Source organism: Eurosta solidaginis, chromosome 5 (assembly GCF_040869045.1).
Source record: "Eurosta solidaginis isolate ZX-2024a chromosome 5, ASM4086904v1, whole genome shotgun sequence".
Taxonomy (NCBI): domain Eukaryota; kingdom Metazoa; phylum Arthropoda; class Insecta; order Diptera; family Tephritidae; genus Eurosta; species Eurosta solidaginis.
The window spans coordinates 41,964,227-41,990,592 of NC_090323.1; the positions used below are offsets into that span (position 1 = coordinate 41,964,227).

The following is a 26,366-nucleotide window of genomic DNA, read 5'->3' on the forward strand; positions in this document are numbered from 1 at the left end:
AATTTATTAGACTGTAAACCCGATCTTCTAACAACTCTAATTACAACAAAACAGTCGGTAGTGCTAAATGACAGACGAAAAGACCAAGTTTACTAGCGCAGGATGCCAGTTCTGTCAGCGTTTCGGGTGTCGCGATTTTCGTGAGCTAGGCAGTACATTGCGATGTACTCATGAGACCAGAGCTTTCTAGTGACCGGCTGTGGCTGCATTTGCCCGATACGACATGCGTTGGCTTATTATGTTAAGGAAGTTGTGCAACATGCGTGAAGGACGTGCGGTCTTGTCTTTCGGTTCGCCGGAACGGTTGTATTGATAATATTTATTATTCCTTCCCTCGCACTCGGACGTGGCCCGGGATGTCTTCTTATTACGCACGAACACAATTCCCATAGAGAGCTACAGATTTTTAGAATTTAACACCCCCAACCAAGCAGTTAATAGTAGGATTTTATGTGTTTGAAGTGAAGCAATCTCCCAGATGACCCTTCATGAACTATGCGGTGATATCCGGGATATACGAGACATTAAGCAAGAATCCGTCAACCTCGTTGTCATTTCTCATTCTGAATGCTATAATTTGGGGTCAGCACTACCCATAGCCAAATAGTAATAAAATGTTGTTCGAGAACTAATTTCACCTTGCCACAACTTTGTCCAGGAAGCTGTAATAAACTAAATGATATACAAATGGGACCTGGGCTCGATTCTTGGGTTTTCTGCAAAAACATCGAGTCTTGGCAGTGATTTTTTCTGATCTTTTAGCACAAAGCAATAATGTAAGGCAATAGCAGTTAAAAATGCATCGACAGCAAGTGCCTTGCATTCGATTTATATGACCCACACTTCATTGGGCCGTTAAAAAAACTGTTCCCCATTGAGAAGTATTGATGGCATTAGTCATTTTACCAAAATTGCTTACAACTCGATCTATATGACCCATAAACTTATTGATCTAGGTCATGTATACTCAGAGTTCTGACTGCGGAAAAAATTAAAAAAGATACCTATTCCCAGGAGGAGTGCAAATGTCCTAAAAAACTTAGCCAGTAGAATGTAAGCCACCTTTAGACCATATTTCATTTAAATATCTCCAGTCTTTAATAGGCATGACTAAAAGACGAAAACACACAGAATATCCGGTCAGATATTTTAACATCGAAATATGTTAACATTCCTAAACCAGCAATCTCTGGACCTTCACATACGTGAAACTGCGACTTGCTCGGCAGTAACACTTCGTAAATCTAACTGCAAGCAGTAGCTAACTTCGCAAACTTAACCCTTGTATGGATTCTTCGGAGGCGGTCGAGATGCATCATCCACTTTCATCAATCAAAAGAAACTTACATATCCGATTCAAGCAGTAAGCAGTTTGCAACTGGTACTCGTCGGACACCTGCAAGATAACCAAGCAAACCTGGTCGAATTACGACAGTAGAACAGAGGACCTACTAAATAGGTTAAGGAAAGAAATCTTTGGGATCACAGCCACAATCACGGGACGCTGGCCGCTTGACCTGCATGCTGAGAGAATGTGGATCGCTTTTAATAGCATCTGCAGGAGCTGCGGCGAAACCGTCGCGTCTTTGAATGCCCAGCTCTAGCTTACACTAGGTATCTAACTATGGGCAGTTATATACTGCCAGAACTTAAAGAATTAGTTAAATACTCTGTAAAAGCTATCAGCAGGTTTATGGTCCGCAGCAAATGGCTCAAACGGAGTATTGACTTGCCTTACTAAAGCTGCAGCATTTGGTTCCAGGAGAAATGTGCATCAAAGCGGCGCTACTTGGGCTATGATAGTTGGTATCCAGGCGGCACATCAATCAACCAACCAACCATGTTAACATTCAGGCTTTCAAATTTCAACTGCATGCCCCTAACTTCTGAAAATCGTTCTTTATCAGAACCGTTTGAAGAATGGAATACTCCATGAATTCCATACACGCAGCTGCGATTAACTATTGATTAAAAAATTCTAATAGGATGTTTTTGAATTGACAGCCGATATTAATAAGACTAAAATCATGTTTGATATGACTTTTGAACCAGAAAGGTAAAAACAATTATTTTTAAATGTTTAATGTGCATTCAGCTTAAAGTGGGGCTAGTTGCAGTATACGAATACCGTACCAAAAAATTTAAAAAAAAATTTTGCGGGTCACATTTGACCCACATACCTTATAAGGGTATAGCTTTGCTTAAAATTTGAAAATATGATATTTTATATAAATATTTAACTGCTAGTTTTAAGTTCATAACTAATATCAAAACACTAACCGCATGTTGTTTGTTTTGCATCCTTTTTTTATGTGTGACTCTTAACCCTTCATCATTCAAAACAATCATACACGTTCCTGTGTACATTTGTAAATATTCATCATATCAAAAACAAATATACAGTCGGCAAATAAAACGTCCGCAACAAAAACAACTGATGCATGCGCTAAAAAGATAACAAATAAAACAACAGAATCTAATGTAACTAACAACAAAAGCAACAAAGATACCACAACTGACAAACAGGTAAATCAACCAAACAAAACCACTACGCATGGCAAAAACAACAACAACGCAAGTCAAGAAACCGTTTCATTGCAAGTATGCGATGCTAATACATCTCTCATTATCATCGATCAAGATGAGCTAAATCTATACAATGAATCACAAGTGATACAAAAAATAATCGAAGAATATGAGAGACGTTTGCAAGAGCAATTAACTTTGGCACGTGAAGATATTGTGCGTGAGTTGGAAGTACAAATACAGGTAGGTTGATGACAAAATAAAGCAATTTTTAGTAGGACTGTTCGCTTATGCGGTTATTCGATTAAGATCAATAACGTCGGCTGACAAAATTTGAAAAAAGTCCAGACCCAGAAATGAGTTAATACTTTTCGAAAGGTCTTCAATAAGCTACACCTGATTTTCGAATCAGTTTTTTCGTTTTGGTTCTTGTTTTGAAGATATTTGCATTTTAAATAAAATAAAATAAATACAATGTGCGATAGCCTCCGAAGTGATTTAAAGCTGCGCTCCACTTCCAATTTGCGTCGTGCTGCTTTTAATTTTTTCTACAAATTGGCGGGACGGGACCTACATGTTTTACGTCGATTCTGAACGGCATCTGCAAGGCAGATGAGTTTTCACTGAGAGGCTTTTCAAGGCAGAAATACACTCGGAGTGTTTGCTAAAAATTTGGAAACACGTTTTTCTAATTAAAAAAACTTGTTTCTAGAATATTTGATGTTGCTTTGCTCGGCATTTGAATCCGAGATCTTCGGCGTGGTAGGCGAAGCATGCTACCACCACACCACGGCGGCCGTCGTGTACGAAAATAACTTTTTTTGGCTGCATTCATAATTTTGCTACGAAATCTAAATATCATTAAAAATTTACATATACCGTTTGAATACAAAAGTAGCACACTTCAGGCAGGCTTCTTATATTCTGCTTTCCTATATTCGGCATGGAGTTGTGTAGCAGATAGAGTAGTCGATATAGTTCCTTTTATAATTCTTTTTTGTTTTGTAATATTTATATAATTTTATATCGAAAGTGCATAGTTTGCTTTACCCGCCTACATGCAGGAATTCACTGACTAACGTGCCTAAAAGTAGGTTTAAAATTTCTGAAAAAGTTTTGCAAAGAGAAAATATCGCAAACCCTACGAATAAGTGAAACTACATTTTCAAGGAAATTTGTTGGACTTTCAAACTATATGTTGTTTTTTGATAAAAAGAAGTATTCGTGAGGAATCGTGAATATAGCAGAAAACGTTATTTTAGCACTTTCAGGTACGAATATCTCGAAAACCAAAACCATTTTAAAAATTCTGACACCGGCTTCCGGTTCAGCTTACAAAGGCCTTTAGAAAAGTATTAGCTCATTTCTGGGTCGAAAATTTGTCGGCATGTGTGTGGCTTGGTAATCGATGGCCTAGAATGACAAATAAACATTTTGATTGACTGAACCAAAAATTATTTCAGTTAAAAAATTACCATTTCGATCGGATAGTCGAAGTGCGGAATGTGCAGCGAATTAGATAGTTCAGTCTATTCAAGTGCGTTACTCACTTTTTGTTTCATATAGAAATACATTACAATATTGAATAATCGAACATAAGTATTAAACGACTAGTTAAGAAGCCGAATTAAATAATACATTTGACTTAAGCACAAATATTAACTTACTTTGTTTTATTAAAATTTTACAAATGCGGAGATTAACACACGATTAAAATCCAAGATAATTTTGGTTTAGTTGTATACAATCCTGATTACCCACTTAATAAGTTAATCCAGTGATGATAATCATGGTACATTTGTACTTTTTTTGGTACATTTCGCTTCCCGAAAGTACGTTGGTACTACATTACATACATATACATATTTGGTACATTTTTGTAAAATACAGCACTACACTTCAAGTCATTTGCAAAGCAGCTCTGAATGTACAAAAAAATTTTTAATATTTCGAAGAAAATATATAGTTTAGTTGTTTTGTTGCCGAGCACAATTTGCCATTTACAATTATGGATCATTTAAATATGCTTATGAAAAATAGCATAACTGATTCTAAAATTGTGATCAAATTTTGCATTAATAGAATTAAAGCACAGAAAATAATAAATCCATAATTGCATTTTGTGAGAAGAATTATTACTCTCTAATAATAGATGAAACGACTGATATACATATGTATATCAAAAAATTTGGCAGTTTCGATACGAATTTTTAATAAAAAGTGCATTGATAGATTTTTAGATTTGATACTTTTGACCGATAGTAGCACAGAGGGTATTTTTAATGCCTTTATTATTAAATCTTTTAAAGGCCATTCAATACCAATTGAAAAAATGATTGGTTTCACTGCCGACAATTGCTCGGTTATGATGGGAGCAAAAAGCGGAGGCCAAGCAAGGCTGAAGCAAGTTGTTCAAAATCTGCATGTTAATGGATGTGTTTGTGACATTTTAAATTTAGCTTCAATGGCCGCTTGTGATGTATTTCCCAACAAAATTGATAAATTTTTAAAAAACGTAAACTATCATTTTTGTAACAGCCCCCTTAGGAGGGCAGACTTTCAGAGTTTTCAAGAATATTTCGGTACAGAAATGTATATTATACTAAAGTACGCCCCCACAAGGTGGCTTTCTAGACAAGCAGTTATAGATAGAATTCTTGAGCAATGGGATGCCCTCAAGTATTATTTAAATCTTTACGTATTTGAAAATAAAAGCAGCAATCAAAATATTAATCTTATATCTGAAAATTTTCAAAGTCCTATTTATAATGTTGTTTATTTTACATTTCTTTCTTATATTTTAAATGAAATGAATAATGTGAATATAGAAATGCAGTCTGAAGATATTCGCATACATTAACTTATTATCAAATTAGACATTTTATAAAAAAATCTTATTTAGACTCCACTCCTATTTGGATATTGAATATTGATTCAGACGAAAATCATTTAACTCCAGATGAAGTTTACTGCGGTGTTAATGTGGATATTATTCTATCAAACAACCTTTTCGAAAAGGATGACGTACACATATTTAAGAGCTGTGCTAAACAATTTTATATACAATTTTGTTGTACTTTATTAAAGAAAGTAAATTGAAATGATGAAGCTTTATTGTGGGCTGCGAAGCTTTTACAATAAAGTATTTTAAGCGGTGCAACAAATAGTATTGTGCCTTTAATTAAGGACTTCTTTCCGAAATCTGCATTTGATAAAATAGAGAAAATTAATTCTGAATTTAGAGCTTTAGCAGAGCATGAGAGCCTTAAAAAATTCAAGAATTTAAATATATGCAGCTTTTGGGAAGAATTCAGATCAGTTAAAAATGAATTAAATGCGCAAATGTTTTCCAATACTTATAGAATAGTTGAAGGCATATTGTCGATTCCATATTCATCCACAAACTTAGAAAGGATATTTTTTATACAAAATTTAATAAAAACTAAGTGTAGAAATATACTTCAAATAAACACAGTTTCCAATTTAATAAAAACTAAAGACTTGATGAAATCAGCTAACAGTAGTTGTCATAATATAGATACAAAAAAAAAAACTTTTTGTCAACTGAGGTATTTAAAACACTCAAAAAGAAGAATTGTTTATGTAGTGCTTGAAACATGAGTTATTAATATAGATGTAGGCGACAATTTATCAACTTTTATACCTGAATCTCCATCTTTTGTACCTAAAATGTTTTTATGAAATATTTTTGCATTGAATGCAGCTGTTATTTTTTATTTATATGTACATAATTGTACACTTCAATCGATAAACTTCTTTTATTATTTTTACTGAAAAAGTATATCTTCATAAATCATATTTCCGTGTTACACTACCTTTAATTTGTGTTAGTAAGTTTCCTGACTAAAAACAGTTTTTGGGTAAAGAAGCAGAATATAGCTCTAGTTTAGTTCAAACTCACATCCGAACACTTTTGGTACATTTTTGGAAGATTTGGTACATTTTTTTTCCTCGTTTGGTACAAAATGAAAAAAATCGATTTATCATCCCTGAGTTAATCTATTAACTTGGTTTTTAATTAATCTCAAAATTAATTTCTCTCCAAAACTTAATCAATTCGTTGAGTGATTGATGATATGATTAATCAAATTTTTGTGTAATCAACTAATCGTATAGTCATATTGCTTATTGAAAACTATTATTTTTCTATCTTGATTAAAGCATTGAAAGTTTTTAAAAACTTTGAATTAAATGATTTCTAACATTTTATGATGAAACTTATTTTTCATTTTGTGAATCATCATGTTGGTGTAATTTTATTTTTGTATATATTGCATACACCATGCATCTCGTAATTTTGCTTGTGATTCATTCAGCATCGCATGCATCCACCTTATCCCGTGTATTTATGTTGTGTTTTATTTGTTTTACTTACAAAAGTTTAATTATATTTCTGTTTCTTTATTTTATTATGCATCTGTCAATGGGACAGAACTAATAAAAGTTCGCTTGAATGTACTAAAAAATGGATTTTTCTGATGAAACTGCACGACAAAGTTTTACATCAATAACCCTATTTACAAAATCGCTGTGATTTTTATCTTTGATACATAAGTGATTTCTAAAACTGCTCTATTATGAATATTCTATTAGTATAGAAAGAGGCAAGCAATCAAAATAGAGAAGTGAGATCCTGCAAACTTTCGCAGAATCGACCTTCTTAGTATCGCATATAAGGTCCGCTCAAGCGTATTGTGCGCACCGTGTATCGGCTGATTGGATCTTATCAGTGCGGCTTTAGAGCTGGTAAATCTACCATCGAGCAGATGTTCACTATACATCAAATCGTGAAAAAACAAAACTGCCAAAAAAGAATTGACATACATCACTTCTTCCTCAAAGTCGTCTTCGACAGTACGAAAAGGAGCTGCCTATAGGCCGCCGTGATGTCGTGGTAGCGTGCTCTGCCTACCAAACCGAAGATACTGCAAAGCAACATCTAAATTTAGGAACAAGTTTTTTCAATTAGAAACAAGCTTTTCTAAGCGGGGTCGCCCTTCAGCAGTGGTTTTACAAACACTCTGAGTGTATTTCTGCCATGAAATGCTTCTCAGTGAAAACTCATCTGCTTTGCATACACCATTCGGAGTCGGTGTTCAACATGTAGGTCACGTCCCTCTAATTTGTGGAAAATTAAAAGGAGCACGCCGCAAATGTGAAGAGAAGCTCGCCTCAAATCTCTTCGGACGTATATCGCTCCTTGTATTTGTTCAATTATATACCGCTTTGTCTGATAATGATTTCCCGCAAAACGTATACGGCTGTGCAAAATGACATGGAGCAAGGCCATCAACTCAGTCAGAATTAGGAAGGACCTCTCCAAGTCGTTCAAAGCTAGAAGAAGTTTATATAAGAGAGTGTAATTACTGGCGTATGTTCTGCTTACGCCAAAGTGGAAAAGAAATATGGGTTTGATAGTGAATGGGAACAAAACGAAATACCTGGTGTCATTAAGCAAAGAGTCGGCAACCACACCACTGTTGAAAGCCATCATTTTGAAATAGTAAAATACTTGTTTTATTTGGGAACTAGCATTAACACAAACAACAACGTTAGCCTTGAAATGCAGCGAATAATCACTCTTGCCAATAAATGCCACTTTAGACTAGGTAGGCAATTGAAAAGTAGAGTCCTCTCTTGGCAAACGAAAATCATGCTCGTCACTTATAGTACCCGTCCTAATATATGAATATATGACACAAAAGCATAGAGACTGCGGCTCTGGGGGTGTTCGAGAGAGAAGATCATCGAAAGAATATTTAATGATGAGCTTTACACAATCATCATCCTGTGTATCTAAACATAGCGACTGCGCTGACTACGCCATGTTATGCGACTAAAAGGTGATGCTCCGGCCAAGAAGATATTTTTGTCAGAACCGGCCAACCGGAAGCAGACGAAGAGAGCGGGCCCACTCCGCTGGAAGGACCAAGTGGGAAACGTTTAAAATAATCTTGGTGTAACCAATTGGCGCGTCATGTGTACAACCTAAGTAGGGATACAGTTTCCACACTTGTGGGGGTACTAACTGATCATTGTCTTATAGGTAAGCATGCTGAAAGGTTAGGAACACCTTTTCGTCGATGCTGCAAGAGTTGCAAAGAGGGTGAGGAGGAGGAACCGGTGATTCACCTCATCTGCAACTGCACGGCATAAAGCGGAACACGGCAGCGCTTTCTGGGTGCTCCATTTCTAGATAATCTGAGCCAGGTTGTGGAGTATGACGTCAAGGACTTGGTAATGGTGTTTATTCGTGGTATCGCAACGGGCCTAATGTCACTGGCCTAAGTGTGCCCTCGGGCAGCCACCTCAACCTAACCTAACCTAACCTATCAATTGGCGCGAGTTAGCCCAACAAGAAGCGACCGACGGGACTCGTTGGCCGTCCAACCCCGTTTAAACTGTTAAGCGCCTATTAAGTAAGTAAATATTTTTCCTAAATATTTCAAGCACAACCGCCAATTGTTAACAGAGGAAGGTGGAAACCTCCACTGAGTTCAAAGAGGCAGGTGGAGGAAGCGATGTAACCAATTGGCGTTAGGTATCGTGAAACGGAGATAGCTGACTTGAGTTGTTACAAAACGGTCGAAATCGCTTAGGCGGTTAAGCGCCAATGAATGATGACCATCCCATATTAATTACTTAATTACATATCCTAAGCGACTTAGTTACTTACAACTGCCTCAAATTCTTCAAAAACCATATAAAAAACCATCCTGATCGAATACCACAAATGAGATCAACAACCTTAATAACATTTCAAAAGCCTGTACTAAGAGTCTAAAATGAAAAAACATCAATATTGTCAGAAGCATTGATTTATATTTTCGTTACTTGCATGTTTTCTTTCTTTCATGCTTGTGTTTACAACTCAAAACTTATTTGTATCAAAATGCACACAAGTTTAGAGAACGCACATGCATATCTAATCATTTATGTTTTGCCGCTTAAGCAACTCCGTCTCCGGTATTGATTTATTTTGGTCCAAAAGCAAGTTGTTGACTTCCTTCTTTCAGTTTTTTGTATCCCCAAACCTATTTTTGGACTGTTTTGGTGTTCAAGTTTTGGTGACGTCGATTTGTAAAGACGTACAACCGCATTAAATTGAGTTGTTAGCTGCGTTGAGATATATTTGATTTAGAAGAAATATTTTGAGTTCCTTGTATTTTAATTTATTTAGTAAATGAAACAGAATCTTGACGGATAAGCCTCTTGGAAGCCATTTTCTACCTTAAACTTCTATTCCATAGACTTTTTGCCTGAAAAAATAGTGGAGAGTGGTATCAATTTCTTGAAGTTCGGCTATTATCAAAGTTTGATCCGTTCGTGAACGAGACCTCTGAGTCATGGCCAGTATATTGATTCCCTGTTTCCCAAAGAGCTCTGTCCACAATGGACACCTCAAAATAACATGAGATTCTGCGCGCCATTCTGCTGTTGTTGTTATTGTAGCGATAAGGACACTCCCTGAAGGCCTTGGGGAGTGTTATCGATTTTGACGGTCCTTTGCCTGATGCAGACCCGGTAGGTTCCGGTACCAAGCCCGACCATCTCGGGAACAATTTGTTATGACCACATGCGCCCTTCTTGGCCATACCGCCCTCCCACCCCCTAGATCCGTGATTCGCTACGGATAGGTGAGGTTGACAATTGGGTTTGGATAAGCTATATATTGCACTCGCAACCTGAAAGGGTTGCGCTACACAACCGCATGAATCTGGTATTTTAGTCGCCTCTTACGACAGGTATACCTACCACGGTTATATTCTGACCCCGTAATCCGCTAGGGGAATATATCCGAGAAGCCATTCTCATAGCATCCGTTATGCCAATACAAACTAGTCGATGCAGTTTGCTTAATTGTGTTATTGCTGTTCTTTGCGTAACCTTCGGCTGCCAACCTAAGGATTCATCACAGTATTAAATGGCCAGTTCATAATTTTGCGAGATAGCACCTATGTTTTGCCCTAGCTTCGAGTACAGGCGAAGAAATCTCTTGTTGCTTTGTTTGAGGTAGCATTTAGATGAGCATTCAACGCGAGGGTTCGGTCCAGTGTAAACTCTAGGGATTTTCCTTCCATTGAAAATATAATTTTGATGCTATCCAGATATGGTTCCGGAATGGATAGTTTTCTTCTCCGGGTAAAAGGCACTAGGACAGTTTTGTTGGGATTGATAGATTATACTCTGGTATCACACTACCATCCTATGATGCGCAGGGCTTGTTGCATGCGATCGGGTATTGTTTCCTCGTGCATCCCTGCAATGCAGATTACTAAGTCATCTTCATACCCTTGTGTGTCAAATCCATTGGACTCGAGTAACTGTAGGAGGTCATATATGACTGGGATCAACAAAAGAGGAGCGAGTACAGCCGCTTGAGGACATCACCTAGTGACCACAATTGACTCAGTTGCCCTATCAGCTGAATACTGATTTTTCTTTACATTAGAATAGATTGGGCTTATATCCTTGTGTCGTGTTATCGAAAGACCCTGAGATGTCAATAAAAGCGCAGAAGGCTATATTTTTAGACTTCAGAGTTTTTAAATTTTTCGTTTTGACAACGACACTGATGATGACACAACGCCGAAACCGGTTTGCTCGAAACCAAATTTGACAAGGGATGGCGGAAAATCGTTCCAATATACATCATTTATCCACCCTGTCGGAAAATCAACAAAACAAAATAAATAGCCGTCTTCTTGGATTTTCCTGACTGATAGGCAAATTGAGTCCTACACTGAGGGAGTTTGTTTAGCTTGATCTTCCCAGTATCAAAAATTGTCCCCATACCCTTTAGGAAAAATGAGCGAGGCCAGTTGCTCGGGCTTTCCTGGCTTTGGTATGAATATTACTTTAACCTCTGTCCAAATGTTTGAAATGTAGCCGAGTAGTAGATATGCATTATATAGGTTCGATAAGACTGGGGCTATATGGTTTTTTCTCTGATGTAACAGGTAGGGTTAGACCGCAAACGGGCCTGGAGACTTGAATAGGCTGAAAGTGGACAAAGCCCGTTACACATGCTTTCAAAGCGGTGAGCTTTGTTACTCGGTTTTATCTCTACCACTAAGGGTGGACAGGCCTCCCATTGTACATATTTGAGTGTTGATAGCTATAGTTAACATGTCTCTTTCGACTACTTTGTGTAGTTCACATCAGAGTGCCAATTATATTGGATCGCACCGCTTTTGGAAGATCATTACTTCCCTCGCAATGTTCTCTCCAGCTAGCCCACTTCGAACTCCTAAGCTCTTTATTGTATAATGTTAGAGCGGTTCTGTACGCACCCCAATCGACCGTTTTTTGTATAATCTGAGAAAAGTTGTAAAAGAATGTTCGATATTCTTATAAAAACTTCAAATTCCTCAAGGATTGGAAAATAGTTTTTTTTGTTTGTTGGAAATGTATAAAGGCGTCTATACTTTCTCTCGTACACATATTAATAAAATAACTAACCAAATTCCGCTCTACGACATTTTTGGATTTATAATTTGAGTTTCTTTTTGCGTCAAAGTTCTCATTAATATTTCTTTTTATTTACAAACTATTTCGATTTCCCAGCAGGCAGCACTCAATCAAGCTAATGATCATTGCAAAGATCATTGACTAAGTTTTGTTGTTTCTCTCTGCTTCTCTCCCCACCTTTTCTGAAATTCTCTCTTCCTTTTCCATTTCTCCAATAACTCTCCAACACTGAGCGTAAACTCTCTGTTATCATCCAGCATCAATGCTTTGTCTATATTTCCTCTCTTCCTCGCATTATTTTCTGTTTTTTCTAGTTTGTTCATTTCATTCAATAAAAGTTTTCGATTTGTTAGCAAACAGAATCAGTACAGCGTGAGTTTTATATGCGTGCGTGCGACTGTAATCGTACGAAGGGCATTTCGGTGTATTAAACAAATAAATAAATTTTTGATTTCGCTATGTTATGGCATAAGAAAATCGTGCAAATTCTATGCTAAATGAAAATTGAGGACAACAATTCATGTCTTTGCCATTCGAAAGTATTTCGAATACAATTTAGTAAAAAGGCATATGTGCAAAAAAGTGAAATTAAGAAAAAAGGTTTTAAAAAAATATCGAAAAAGTACTTAAAAAAACTGAAATAAAAAGTTTAATAAAAATATTTTACACAAAAAAAAAAATGTTTTTAAAGAAGTGAAATGAAAAAAAAAAATAGTTAAAAAATTTTCATGGGTTAGCTTAATTGCAAAATTTTTGTTTTGATCAAAATTTTCTTTAAATTAAAAAAGATTATAAAAATTGCATTGCAAAAAAGTTAACTAATAATTTTTTTAAAATGCTTTTTATACAAATAAATTTAGTTAAAATTTTTTTTTTGAAAAAAATTAAAAAAAAATTCGTTAAGGATCAACTTTTAACTTTGAAAAATTTAGAAAAAATTTTAGAAAATAACTAAAAAAAATTATATCAAAGATTTAATAAAAATATTAAAAAACAAAAATGTTTTTCAAGGAGGGAATGTGAAAAAAAAATTTTCATAGGCTAAATCTTTAAATTAAAAAACTGCATTAGAAAAATGTTAACTAAATTTTTTTTTAAATAATTTTCATACATTGAAATTTAGTTTTCTGTTTTTTTTGAAAATAATAAAAAAAATCCTTAAATCCAACTTGAACTTAAATATTTGCACAAATTGCGTAGCTTTTTTTTATTCTCTTCCTCATAACATTAATATATTAATAGTGGCTAAAAATTCGACATAAAAATATACATTTAGTTCAAATACACATACATATCTACACGTGTATACAAACTACATAAATTTTTTGATTGTGGAAAATTGTTGGTGACAGTTCTATAAATAAACTCAAGTACCGGCAAATGTGCTGCTGTGTGTCGTCGATACATCTTCTTTAGCTCCGGCAGTTTGGATGCTCATTGGTAAAGTACTAGTATTATGTACCTTTTATTTAAATTTCACAAATTAAATAGAAATTAATATTGATATGCTACATATGTGGACACAAAAATGGCAGCTGAAATTATAAAAAAACTAAAAGAATGCTTTCGAAAAACTGGAATAACACTGATTGGGCAACAAAACTGCGTACTCAAAAAATTCTGAAAATTCTAAATGAAAATTTGAAATTTTGAAGCAAATTTTTAAACATTTCTCGATTTTTCGATTTTTTTCGAAAAAGGTTTTGAGGTCGTTTTGCAGAGTACAATTCTTTGCAGTTTTTTCTTAAACTAACGAAAATACAAAAGCAAAAGAACGAAAATTGTTTATTGAAGATATGGTAACGAGAGCGATACGCTGTTCTCTAAATTATTTGGCACCCATGCCTAAAGACGTGGAAAGGGTTATTATCTTCTCGGACAGGGCTTGGACACATGTGACGTGAGGTATTGGGACACAGGGATGTCGAAGGGAACTGTAGAGCTTATGAGCTGGCCAGGAGGGGTTTGGCTATCCGCATCCTTTTCGGAAATGATTCGGTAGGTATACCTATAAAAAAAATGTAAGGCGCGATAACCTCCGAAGAGATTTTAGGCCGAGCTTCTCTTCCAATTTGCGTCGTGCTCATCTTGATTTTCCCTACAAATGGGCCGGACGGGACTTACATGTTTTATGCCGACTCCGAACTGCATCTGCAAGGCAGATGAGTTTTCACTGAGCTTTTAATGGCAGAAATACACCCGGAGCGCTTGCGAAACATTGCCGAGGGGCGAACCCGCTTAGAAAATTTTTCTTCTAATTGAAAAACCTTATTTCTAAAATTTGGATGTTGCTTTGCCCGGGGTGTGAACCCAGGGCATACGGTGTGGTGGGCGGTGCACGCTATGATATACCTATGAGCTCTTTTAAATTCCGTGCCACTACGAACACTATAATCATTGCGATTACTAGCTTAGCTGCAGATGTATTGAGGAGGAGGAAAGCATGCAGCTCGATAGAAGGACGTTAGTTAATTCATTGACACTTCTTCAGGATGAGCTATGCGCAGGCCTTTTTCTATTTTGACTTTACCTTTAGACGGATGAGGCAATTGAGCATTTTTCCCGCGTCTGCCCAGCCTTCGTTAAGTTAAGTTTTGTTTTGGAATCAGTATGGAAAAAGTTACGTCCGACTTGAATAGTATCGGAGATAAACTAGTTATGGCGTGGTGCTATCTTCAGTGTCCTTTATCGTTCTGTCGCTTTCGTGTTTGGCTACATGTTTACATAGTCCTACGTTTTCCTGTTTTGTTTTTCTACTTTTTATGTCTTGTATGCAGTGTAATGCTTATAGCTACATGTGATTTGTTGATGTGATTCTATGTGTTTATTTTTTGGGGTTAAATTCTGTATTTTTGTGCGCGCCGATTAACTGAAACGAATGAAACGTTAGTTTGAAATTATGAGGAAGAGTCAACAAAGTCTTTTGTTTAACTTTATCGTCGGCCTAGTAAAAAAAAACACCGCAACCTGCTGCAGGTTAGAAAGCGCCTTACAAAAGATATATTTCAAGCATGGCCCGTCCTAGAATTTCCTTCGAGGAATGCCTTTTTCACAATTCTGTTGACGAAAGCCCCATCTTAAACAGACTTCATTTAAAAAGTTGACTAGTGCAAATCCAGTGTCACCCTGTTGTATATATAATAGCGTGATTCGCGCCAAAACACTTCAAGCGAAAATATTCGAAAAGTACAGCTACGAATAAAATGCGTTTGCTACCGTCGAATAGCGCTGCCAAAAACACTCAAAAATTCTTCCTCGTACTGAAAAAGTGTTGCTAATGTCCAGCTAAAAATAATATAACAACAACTACAAATAATTTGAAGCAAAAATAGTTAATTGCATATGCAGCAAACATGCTACAGATTAGCAACATAGCAAGAAGTAAACGGCAACTCAAATGGTTGCAATATTTATGTTGTATGTCATAGTTGGGCACAGTGCATTGCATGCACTGCACTAACATTTCGGTATAACACACATTCAGGCGTACATTTTAAACGGAATTAAGTAGAGGTGTAATGAAATAATAGGACTTGATTGGGTAAAACCCGAGTTATTTCGGTACATAGACCCCACTGTCATGGGAATGCCATTTAATCAATCTATTTCCATTGGTGTGGTTGGATGTATCGCCTACGCAGAAAAGTGTTGTTAAAACAACTACAACAACAACATTTGTACATATATTTTAAAGCAAATTGGTCTAACTTTAGCGAAGTGAAAAATATTGGAATAACCGAGTTTAAAAGAAATTGCGCATCCAATTTCACTAATTTTAGCAATAATTTCAATTTGATAACGTGTGCCCAACTATGGTGCATGTGCATATTTATACTTTCGCATGGCTTTTTACAGACACATTTGTTCGCATCTCATCCTTAACAATTTTTATGTTGCCAAGTAAAAATAAATCCCGACCGATTTTGCTTGGACGATCCAAAGTTCAGCAAGTTTTTGCAAAAAATCATAACTGTGCAACAATTTAACATCAGATTAGCTAGTAGAGCAAATAAATAAATAAATATCGAAGCGTTGTTTTAAAACATATCTCAATGAGAAAGCATAATAAAATAATCGCAATAACTGATAAGCGAATTGTAGACAAAAATATATACAGCAGCGAACAGAAAAATAGCAGTAGCCTTTCTTTATCAAATTTTTCCAATTAAGCTCTTTTATTTTCGATAATTTAAGAAAAGACTCCTAAATTGAAACTATGCAAACCAATTTTAAAAACGTTTTCAAAAAAATTGGAAAAAATGCGAAAATTCGAAAAATGTTACCAAAATAATTGTTCTCTGAATTTTTTTGAGTTTGTAGTTTTATAGCCAATCAATTTCAATCACACGAACTACAAGTTATAAGTCTCTCAAAATTCTCATTGATCTTTGATTTTTTTTTTTCGGAGTAAAAAAAAAACAATATAAAATATAAAAATGAAAAAAATAAATAAATAAAAAAATAAATTAAAAAAGTTAAATAGAAAAAAATTAAATACAAATAAAAAAAAATAAAAAAAAAATTAATTGAACACAAAGATTAAAAATATAAAATGAATAAAAAATAGAAGAAAAAAAAAAATAAAAACAAAATAAAATAAAAGAAAAAAGTAAAAAAATTAAAAAAGTCGAATTAAAACGAATAAAAAAATTTAAATAAACAAAATGAAATACAAAAAATAATTATTTGTCTCGTTTTTGGCCGTTGGTGTTTAAAATAACAAAAATTTTGATTGAGCGCAATAAAATCCAAATAAAAACACATTCAAGTGTTTTATTTAAAAATCCGGCCTAAAAAATGAATAAAAAATATAAAAATAAAAAACAAAAATAAGTAGAACAAAAAAGAATAAAAAAAGAAAAAGTAAATACTGATAATAAATAAATGAAAAGATTGTCAAAAAGTAGTAATAAAATAATTAAAAAAATTTTTAAGTTAATCGGTTTTATTGAAAACAATACTTACATGAAGTAATAATAATACTAAAATTAGGTAATTAGGTAGGTCCTAGGTACTAGTCATCACGCTCCTCATCAATATAGGGCGTTGATTAGACAATGAAATAAAAGCGTTGGGCACGTGAAATTTCGAAAAGTGTGAGGCGTAAAAAAAAAAAAAAATTTTACTTAAATTTTTTTTTATTATTTTTTTTTTTCAAGTTTTTAGTCTTTATTACAAGGACTCTTTCCTGACAATTTGTTACAATCTAAGTCTTGAATACATAATCCTTCCAAAGACTTTACTCGACTCTGCGCTGCGTATGCTTGTCCCTCATCCAACTCCAAAATATTTTGGTGTCACTTCTACCGGACTGTATGTAATATTTGTTCAAATATGTCCGCCTATCACACCGTATGCCCTGGGTTCAACTCCCGGGCAAAGCAACATCAAAATTTTAGAAATAAGATTTTTCAATTAGAAGAAAATTTTTCTAAGCGGGGTCGCCCCTCGGCAGTGTCTGGCAAGCGCTCCGATTGTATTTCTGCCATGAAAAGCTCTCAGTGAAATCTCATCTGCCTTGCAGATGCCGTTCGGAGTCGGCATAAAACATGTAGGTCCCGTCCGGCCAATTTGTAGGGAAAAATCAAGAGGAGCACGACGCAAATTGGAAGAGAAGCTCGGCCTTAGATCTCTTCGGAGGTTATCGCGCCTTACATTTATTTATTTATATGAGCCAAATCGGACATCATAGGTCGCTTTCTATTCATGTATGTATTATGTGTTCCAAATATGGACCAAATGGGACCACAAATACGATTTTTTTGAATATCACGATCTTTGCGCCACCTGGCGGCGATTTTTTGTCATAGGTCGCTTTCCTTCTTGTATGTATTATGTGTTCCAAATATGAGCCAAATCGGACCACAAATTACGATTTTTGTGAATATATCAAGCCTTGTGCCACCTAGCGGTGATTTTTTCATAGGTCGCTTTCTATTCTTGTATGTATTATGTGTTCCCAATATGAGCCAAATCGGACCACAAATACGATTTTTGTGAATATCTCGATCGTTGCGGCACCTAGCGGCGATTTTTTACTTATTGCATTGTCATCGGGCTCTGAACTATACTCCAAGTTTCAAGCCTGTAGCTTATCAAAATTCGTGCCAGTCAACTCAACCTAAACAAAACCATTTAAAAAACTAAATAAGAAAAAAAAAACGAGTAAAACACAAATGAAAAGAAAAAATAAATACTCATATATGTATGTAGATGGATAAATATAAAAAAATATTAAATATCTATATATTAATACGCTAACAAAATTTCCATACAATCAATTGACAGGCTGTTTCGCATAGACTATTTTTGTTAACAAATATTACTCTATTTGTTTATAATTAATAGAAAAAGTTTTTTGTAAATTCGAAAATCTGTGCAGATATCGAAATTGCCATCTGTAGGACCCATTATGTTCACAAACCCCTCTGAATTCGAAATTCCAAAAGCTGCATTGTCTCGTTGCTCAAAGGTTTCATCTACATATGTACATATTCGTACGCGCCAAACGGTGAGAGAACTAATGCTTCACTCATTTTCAGTTCAAATAAGATATTGTTTCCCATTGTTGCCACTTACCTATATTGGTCTGTACCAAAATCCTTAAAAACTTGTTCTAAAATAATTGTTAGCGCACAAAAAAAACTTTAAAGAGAAGTAATAACTTAAATAAATAATAAATGTAAGGCGCGATAACATCCGAAGAGATCTAAGGCCGAGCTTCTCTTCCAATTTGCGTCGTGCTCCTCTTGATTTTCCCTACAAATTGGCCGGACGTGACCTACATGTTTTATGCTGACTCCGAACGACATCTGCAAGGCAGATGAGTTTTCATTGAGAGCTTTTAATGGCAGAAATACACCCGGAGCGCTTGCCAAACACTGCCGAGGGGCGACCCCGCTTAGAAAAATTTTCTTTTAATTGAAAAACTTTATTTCTAAAATTTTGATGTGGCTTTGCCGTGGTGTGAACCCAGGGCATACGGCGTGGTAGGTGGAGCACGCTACCATCACACCACGGTGGCCGCCAATAACTTAACCGGCCCATTTTTTTGGACAAATGTTACTTACACGTAAGTACATAGGTCTTTATTTAACAGATTCTTTGTTTTTTATTTTAGTTGCTTTCAAAAAAAAAAAAAAAAAATGAAATCACAAATAATGAGTCAACTTTTGTTCAAACTCACTAAATTTATTTATTTATAACAATTAATGGCAAATTTGACCCAAATTTTTTTTGCATTTCCAGATTTTATGCTCATTTTAGATATAGCACGTCTTATACTGAACAAAAAATAAATAAATGTGCTACAATAATATTACATTAAAATTTGTATATTGTCTTTTATGCTAATTTATTTCGATATTTCTTATTTTATTTTATTATATATTCTTTTATTTCAACTTAGTTTATTATTATTTAAATGCAACTTGATTGCATCGCAAAATTTCACATTGTATATGAAACGAATCGAACGTTTTCGATTTTAGGTCAAAACGGCAATCGGCATCATAACGGCTTTTTCCCATTTCAAAACTGTAAATGCTCGCAGGCACCAAACGGCGACAGAACTACTCCCTCACTCATTTTCAGTTCGAATAAAATATTGTTTCCCCATTGTTGCCACTTACCTGTATTGGTCTGTACCAAAATCCCAAAAAAATTGACCCAAAATAATTGTTAGCGCACAAAAAAACTTTAAAGAGAAGTAATAATTTAACCGGCCCATTTTTTTGGACAAATTTTACTTACACGTAAAGACATAGGTCTTTATTTAACAGATTCTTGGTTTTTTATTTTAGTTGCTTTCAAAAAAACATGAAATCACAAATATTTAGTTAACTTTTGTTGAAACTAACTAAATTTATTTATAACAATTAATGGTAAATTTGCCCGAAAATGTTTTTGCATTTGCAGATTTAATCCTCATTTTAGATAAAGTACGTCTTATACTGAACAAAAAATAATTAATTTGCTACAAAAATATAACATTACATTTTTTATATTGTCTTTTATGCTAATTTATTTTCTTTCTTATTTATTTTATTATATATTCTTTTATTTCAACTTAGTTTATTATTATTTAAATGCAACTTGACTGAATCGAAAATTGAAACAAAATAAAAATTGGTCGAATTTCGACCACAGGCGATACTAGTTCAAAATAAATCATATATGTAATACTTCTATATTGCTGCAATAGGCTAGGTACATTCCTAAACATCAGAGTGCCGATATATTGCTGTTTAAACGTTTTTGTTTTTGTATTCAATAATCGAATGTACCTAAATTTAAATATTTTCTTGTCACACTTATGCTGCTACCATGGCGGAACGATACAAGGTGGCAGCATGGTGACATACCTACAAACATATATAAAAATGCCATGTACTTTGTTTTTGTAAATTCGATGGACAAATGTCAAAATCGTACTGCGCCGGAAGTTGATGTATCAAATAAAATAAAAAAAGTTTATAATCAGCTGTCCCATGCTGCCACCTTGCATCGTTCCGCCATGGCTGCTACAATCACAAACATTTTATAGGCTGTCTTTTTTTTGATTTCGAATTCAAAACACATTGCGAGCATTTTCTTTTAGCAATATAGGTGTATTACATACATATATGAAATAAATAAATAAAATGAAAATAAGAAAGTATAAATAAGTGCAAAAAAACTCAAACAAACTTGATTTTTGATAATTGGTTTTGTGAACAAAATTCAAGTATTTACCTACGTATATGAAACACCCTTTATGTGTTGATTTTGCACGCCGCTAAAACGCTTCTTCGCTCATTTATAAACAATTCATTTACGTTTTAATCATATCAATATTTGCCCTTTAATCTTTCATTGAATCCCTTTTAAGTAAATGTGATCACTACTAATTATGTATAGCGAAATGAGAAAGACGAATGAAGTTAAGACGTACATTTGTTGCCGGGCTATAATTTCTATTCATTGCCATCAACTGCTTACTTTATTTGCTGAAATAATTGGTGCATTGAAAATGATAACTAATTGAAGCAGTAGATAGTAAAGCTTTATAGACGCCGTATTTAATTTAATACTCTTATTTTCCAATCGTATCACATAAAGGGCTTGCAGCCGCATTTTGCTGTGAAGCCATATGATGGCCTCAAAAGTGTGAAGAAGATACAAAAAATATAAAATTTTTCTCTACTGTGAGTGTAAATATTTTATTTGTTTGTATTTGATAAAAGTCTAGTTGAGGGGTCGACTGCTAATACGCTACCAAAAACATCGAGAGCGGTTCAAAAGATATTAACGAAAAACCCAAAAATGACCCGCGGGTCCTTACGAAACCGGGGGTGGTATCCATAGTATTTTTGCGCAGAACACCTTTCTGCGTTGCTTATAAAAAATTACCCTGGGTGGGTCCAACACCGGGTTGGAGACCAAAACTACATCCGCGCAAAGCACTTATGTTCACAGTTTTTTTGTGGACACAAAAACATTACAACAACCACATGAAAATCTTCAACTTCAACTGCAAATATCTTCGGACAGAGTTACAAATTTTCTTTTCCGCCTTCGGATTATTGTTCTCGAGGTCAATACGCGTCTTTTGACACCTCTCTCGATATTTTTTGACGCGTGTTAGCAGTCGACCCCTCAGCTAGACTTTTACCTGTTTTTTTAAATTCATTATCAATTTCGTTTCTTTGCATCGTAACTGCTGCATATAGCACTAGGATAAGCTTGTGTCTATGATCAGCGTTTTTCCGGCCACTGTGGGGCAATTGCCGTTAACTTTTGTACTTAATTAAGCCCATACCCAGCCTAAATCATTCTTCAGACCAAGTTTCTTTGTACGAACTATAGCTAGATTTCACTTCTGAGCTGAGAATTTTTTCAATATTCTAAAGAAAATATCGCCGAATATACATAGATGTCAGCGTAGGTTCGATAAAATCTGATCATCTCAGAAAAAAAAAATTCATAGAACGTGCTATCTTGGAAATTGTTTCGAAAACCACCAAATTTCAGCTTTAAACTTTTTAAACAAAAAACTAGCAACAAAAATGACGCGAACAACAGCACTTAACAAGGCAATAAGACAAAATGTTATAATAACTGAAACTACAATAATAACAACAAGTTCGGACGGAACTATCTTTGGCTGTGCCGAAGACCTCATAGCTTTCATTAATGGGTCTGACAAATAATCTAATGAAATTTGAAAATTTCATAAAATTTGAACAAGCTGTTGTATGCAATATATATTAGGCAGACTCACTTTGTCTTGCAAGGTGCACGGATTGTTAATATCCTACGACAAAATATGAAGACTATGAGAGCATCCTATTGCGAAGTTATAGCATGCATCAGTACGAAGCGCAAAAAAGTTGGCACATAAATAAAAAAAATAAATGTAAGGCGCGATAACCTGCGAAGAGATCTAAGGCCGAGCTTCTCTTCCAATTTGCGTCGTGCTCCTCTTGATTTTCCCTACAAATTGGCCGGACGGGACCTACATGTTTTATGCCGACTCCTAACGGCATCTGCAAGGCAGATGAGTTTTCACTTAGAGCTTTTCATGGCAGAAATACACCCGGAGCGCTTGCCAAACACTGCCGAGGGGCGACCCCGCTTAGACAAATTTTCTTCTAATTTAAAAACCTTATTTCTAAAATTTTTGATGTTGCTTTGCCCGGGTGCGAACCCAGGGCATACGGTGTGGTAGGCGGAGCACGCTACCATCACACCACGGTGGCTGCCATAAAGTTGGCACATAAATTACAAAATACGACGAAAAAATACAAAATCAATTGGTCCATCTCTTCGTGAGAGAAATGAGAGGAATACCCTTGAAGCAGGGTTGATATTCATTTCGTACCAGTGGTTGAACGAAAATGTACATAGGTTTCAGCATACTATAAATTGCATGGATTGCCTATAATTTTTTGCGTGTATTTGGTTGTTGTGTTTTTATAATCCGTGCAATACGTGCACCGGTTGCAAGAAAAAGCGAATCCTCCTACTGAGTATACGACTGGTCTTGGCGATTTTCTTAGCCAATAATGTGTGCTATGTATATTTAAGCTTTTAAAAAAAGTTTAAGTTTTTAACTGTTAAAACGAAGAAGAAATGACGTAAACCGTTCTTGTCCGAAAAAGCAATTGTATGGGAGATAAATGATCAATCGAACACCCAAATAAACCCGCTCACCGAATTGCATTAATAGCGTTTTCTTTTCTGAAATAAATTGTTGTCTATGTAAATGGTAACGCCTTAATAGTGTTACTCCTACCTCATCTCACCATATTCACTCATATCACAAATCACACAAGAAGATTGCGCATTGTGCATGTAAACATTACATCATCTCTTTTTTATGGGCAATTCTTACGTCATTTTCCTTTAGCTCTTGTTTTTTTTCGCTCTTTCGATCGCTCAAACAGTCAACTGTGACGTAGATGCACAGAACAAAACAATTTTGAACTTGTGAATGCGCAATCTGGGTAGGTGATTTGTGCACTCATACTAAAAGAGTATATGTGGAACTCAAGAGCGAATTGAGAGTTTCACAGAGTTGCACTGCCACACCGCCATTTTATACAGGGTAAAAGTGTAACGCTTTTGCGTTGCGAGCAGGCAACAATTTTCACAAAAGAACGAAATACCCCGTAAAGGCGTTGCCTGTTTTTTAGAATAGAACAACAACCCTTGCGCGGCGTACAAAAAGCGTAAAGCCCCCATTACTGATACTTAGCATAGACTTGACTTGACTTGGCGTAAACTTGGCAACTTAGCCACGATTATACTCCACTTGGCGCATACAACCTGGCATCATAATCAGCGTTGAAATTTATTTTTAAATAAATGTCAATTTGTATGACAAAATGTCAAAATGAAATGGAAACAAACAAATGGCATCTCAAAATGTAAACGTCACTTAGAACTTACATAGAAAATCAAAATTCAACAGACTTCTAAATCAAGTTAAGTGTTGCTAAGTTTTGAGTAATCAGTAACATGCAATGTTCATTTAACAGAACTGTGACAGTTCTCAAGCCAAGTCAAGTCTATGCTAAGTATCAGTAATGGGCCCTTAACACTATAGCCAGAAAAGAAAACGCTATAAGATTTCTCAAAAATTGTTGGACTAGTTTTTGTTCAATCAGACAGACAGATACACGAACAGGGCTAAATCGACCCCGCTCGTCAACCTTCTCATATTGGTATACTTATTAGTGGGTCTATCTTTTATCCTTTAAGAACTTACAACATTCGAGATTCATGAGAAATATAAAAACATCTGAAATATAAATGAGAATGTTAAAGGCAACAACACCTGCAAAATCAATTAGGGAAACAACAAGGTCTCCTCTTCATTATGTGTCCTATGTTTTAGCAAAATTTTATATTGGAAACCATGGAAACCACTTAAAACCAGGGGCGGAAACTGTTATTTCTTTTATAATATAGCTCCTTGCAAAACTATTAATTGGGACTTTTAATATATTTGGACCAAATTAAAAATTATTTTCGGATTTTTATTACCTGAGTCCGATAGAACTAGCTAATCTCGGACTTTTAAAATTTAATTCGGATAAGCCGTTTCTTTGTTATCAAGCCGGACTTTTATTTTGGCCTTAAAAAATAAAAGTCCGAGTTTAACTAGTTCTGTCGGACTCAAAAAATAAAAATACAGATTTTACTTTTACATATGTGGACTTCTATGGAAAAATTTCGAAAAATAAAAAGGATGGATGATTCGACATGATATTGCTATAGGAATACCTGTGAACTCAAACATTTTCACCTAGGACAATTTTTTGACCCGGACTTTTTCGACTCAGAAAAAAAAAAAATTATTTTCCGTCCCTGCTTAAAATTTAAAAATTTACAATAAATACAATATTCTTGTGAATTACCTAAATGAAAGCAGAAGACAAAATCTATAGCAATGTCAACAGCACTAATTGTTGCCATTCGAAAGAATGATTTTACCATAAAACATTCAAAAGGAAAACAACATTTTTAGATAAGCTATTTGTAATTTTAACTACGGAGCAGTTTGATCCCTTTACGCATGCATGTATATACATTAGGGTGGTACTTATAAATCAAATAAATAAGTTTTTCCCAATCTCGCCGCTTCAAACGGTAACACCAAGGTCAAAAATATAATACGTAAAGTTTTGTCCCGCCTGCAGCTGTTAAGGAATGTCGCACATTGGTCAAAAAATTTAAATTTTTATTTGTAGAGACAAACATTTTTATTTATTTTTCTTTGTAGGTATCTAATTCACAAAATCGGCGATATCACATTTAAATTTGGAACCGGACAAAAAACGGCTAAGAACTACCTTTCAGTGGTTCAGTTTCAGATGACTGTAAGAAAATCTCATAAGCGTTTACAATTAAGATTTTATATTTTATAATTTTATATTTGCTACCATCTTTAGATTTTCGATTTTTGCTATCAGATAAAAGAATAATTAAGGGCCTCATTCTCTATTACGAAACGAACGTTCGTTTCGCCTTAGAGACGAATCGCTAGTGTATTTGCACTATGTTAAACGATGGCAACATACCATTTGACAGTTGCTTTCGCCTTCCTGTTTGACATAAAGTAAGAAACGTAAAGGCCGAACGAAAATGGTAAAGAATACCATTGCTAGACGAAATCGTTTGGAGACGAATCGTTCGTCTGAGTTATTGTTCGCAATACAAAATGAAGCCCTAATTGAATTTTTTATGTCTTAGAAAAATCTCTCTTAATATAGACCCCTGGTGTGGCACACCTTAACCATCTTCCACCGTGACCAAAATGTGTACAAATGTAATATTTTTGACCTTAGTATTACCGTTTGAATGTACCTGAAAAAAAATCGTTTATTCGACCACCCTAATGTACATAACTATGAATGTAATCAAGCACATGTGTAGGTATGTCTACCTGCGGTTTTCAATAGATAACGATAAAGGATTGACAAAACAAGTGCCTAAAGACATGAACTAACATGCACGGCGAACTTCTCTGAAAACATATATATGACCATAGATATATGTGTTTGTATTTACAGCAGCGAACAGAAAAATAGATTCGTCAATTAAATTTATGTTTTGTTCGGTATTTAAAAAACAGGCTTCTATTTATTTTGTAAAAAAATTCAAAAATTCGATTAATTCCTACGAAAATTTCGAACTATTGATGTAAAATTTTCTGAATTTTTCTGTATATGCAGTTTTGCAGTACAGTCAATTTTAGTCTGACAATGTACAGGGTTTTTCAAAATTCGCGTTGTTTTTTGAAAAAAAAAATTTTTTTTCTTAAAGGTGCTTCACTTTTTTCTTATAAAAAATTAAATTATGCG

General features: G+C 34.8%; 1 protein-coding gene across 15 annotated transcripts in view; it reads left to right on the forward strand.

Moving 5' to 3' along the window:
• The window catches only part of Plp (Pericentrin-like protein), a 125,437-nt gene that overhangs the window by 43,584 nt on the left and 55,487 nt on the right, over positions 1-26,366 (forward strand). For 10 of the 15 annotated variants that reach the window (XM_067792334.1, XM_067792333.1, XM_067792329.1 and 7 more), the window contains one exon: positions 2,404-2,769. The exons of the other annotated variants lie outside the window; for them this stretch is intronic. In XM_067792334.1, the coding sequence (XP_067648435.1) occupies positions 2,404-2,769 (366 nt within the window). The remainder of the gene's footprint in view (positions 1-2,403; positions 2,770-26,366) is intronic. 15 annotated transcript variants of the gene reach the window in all.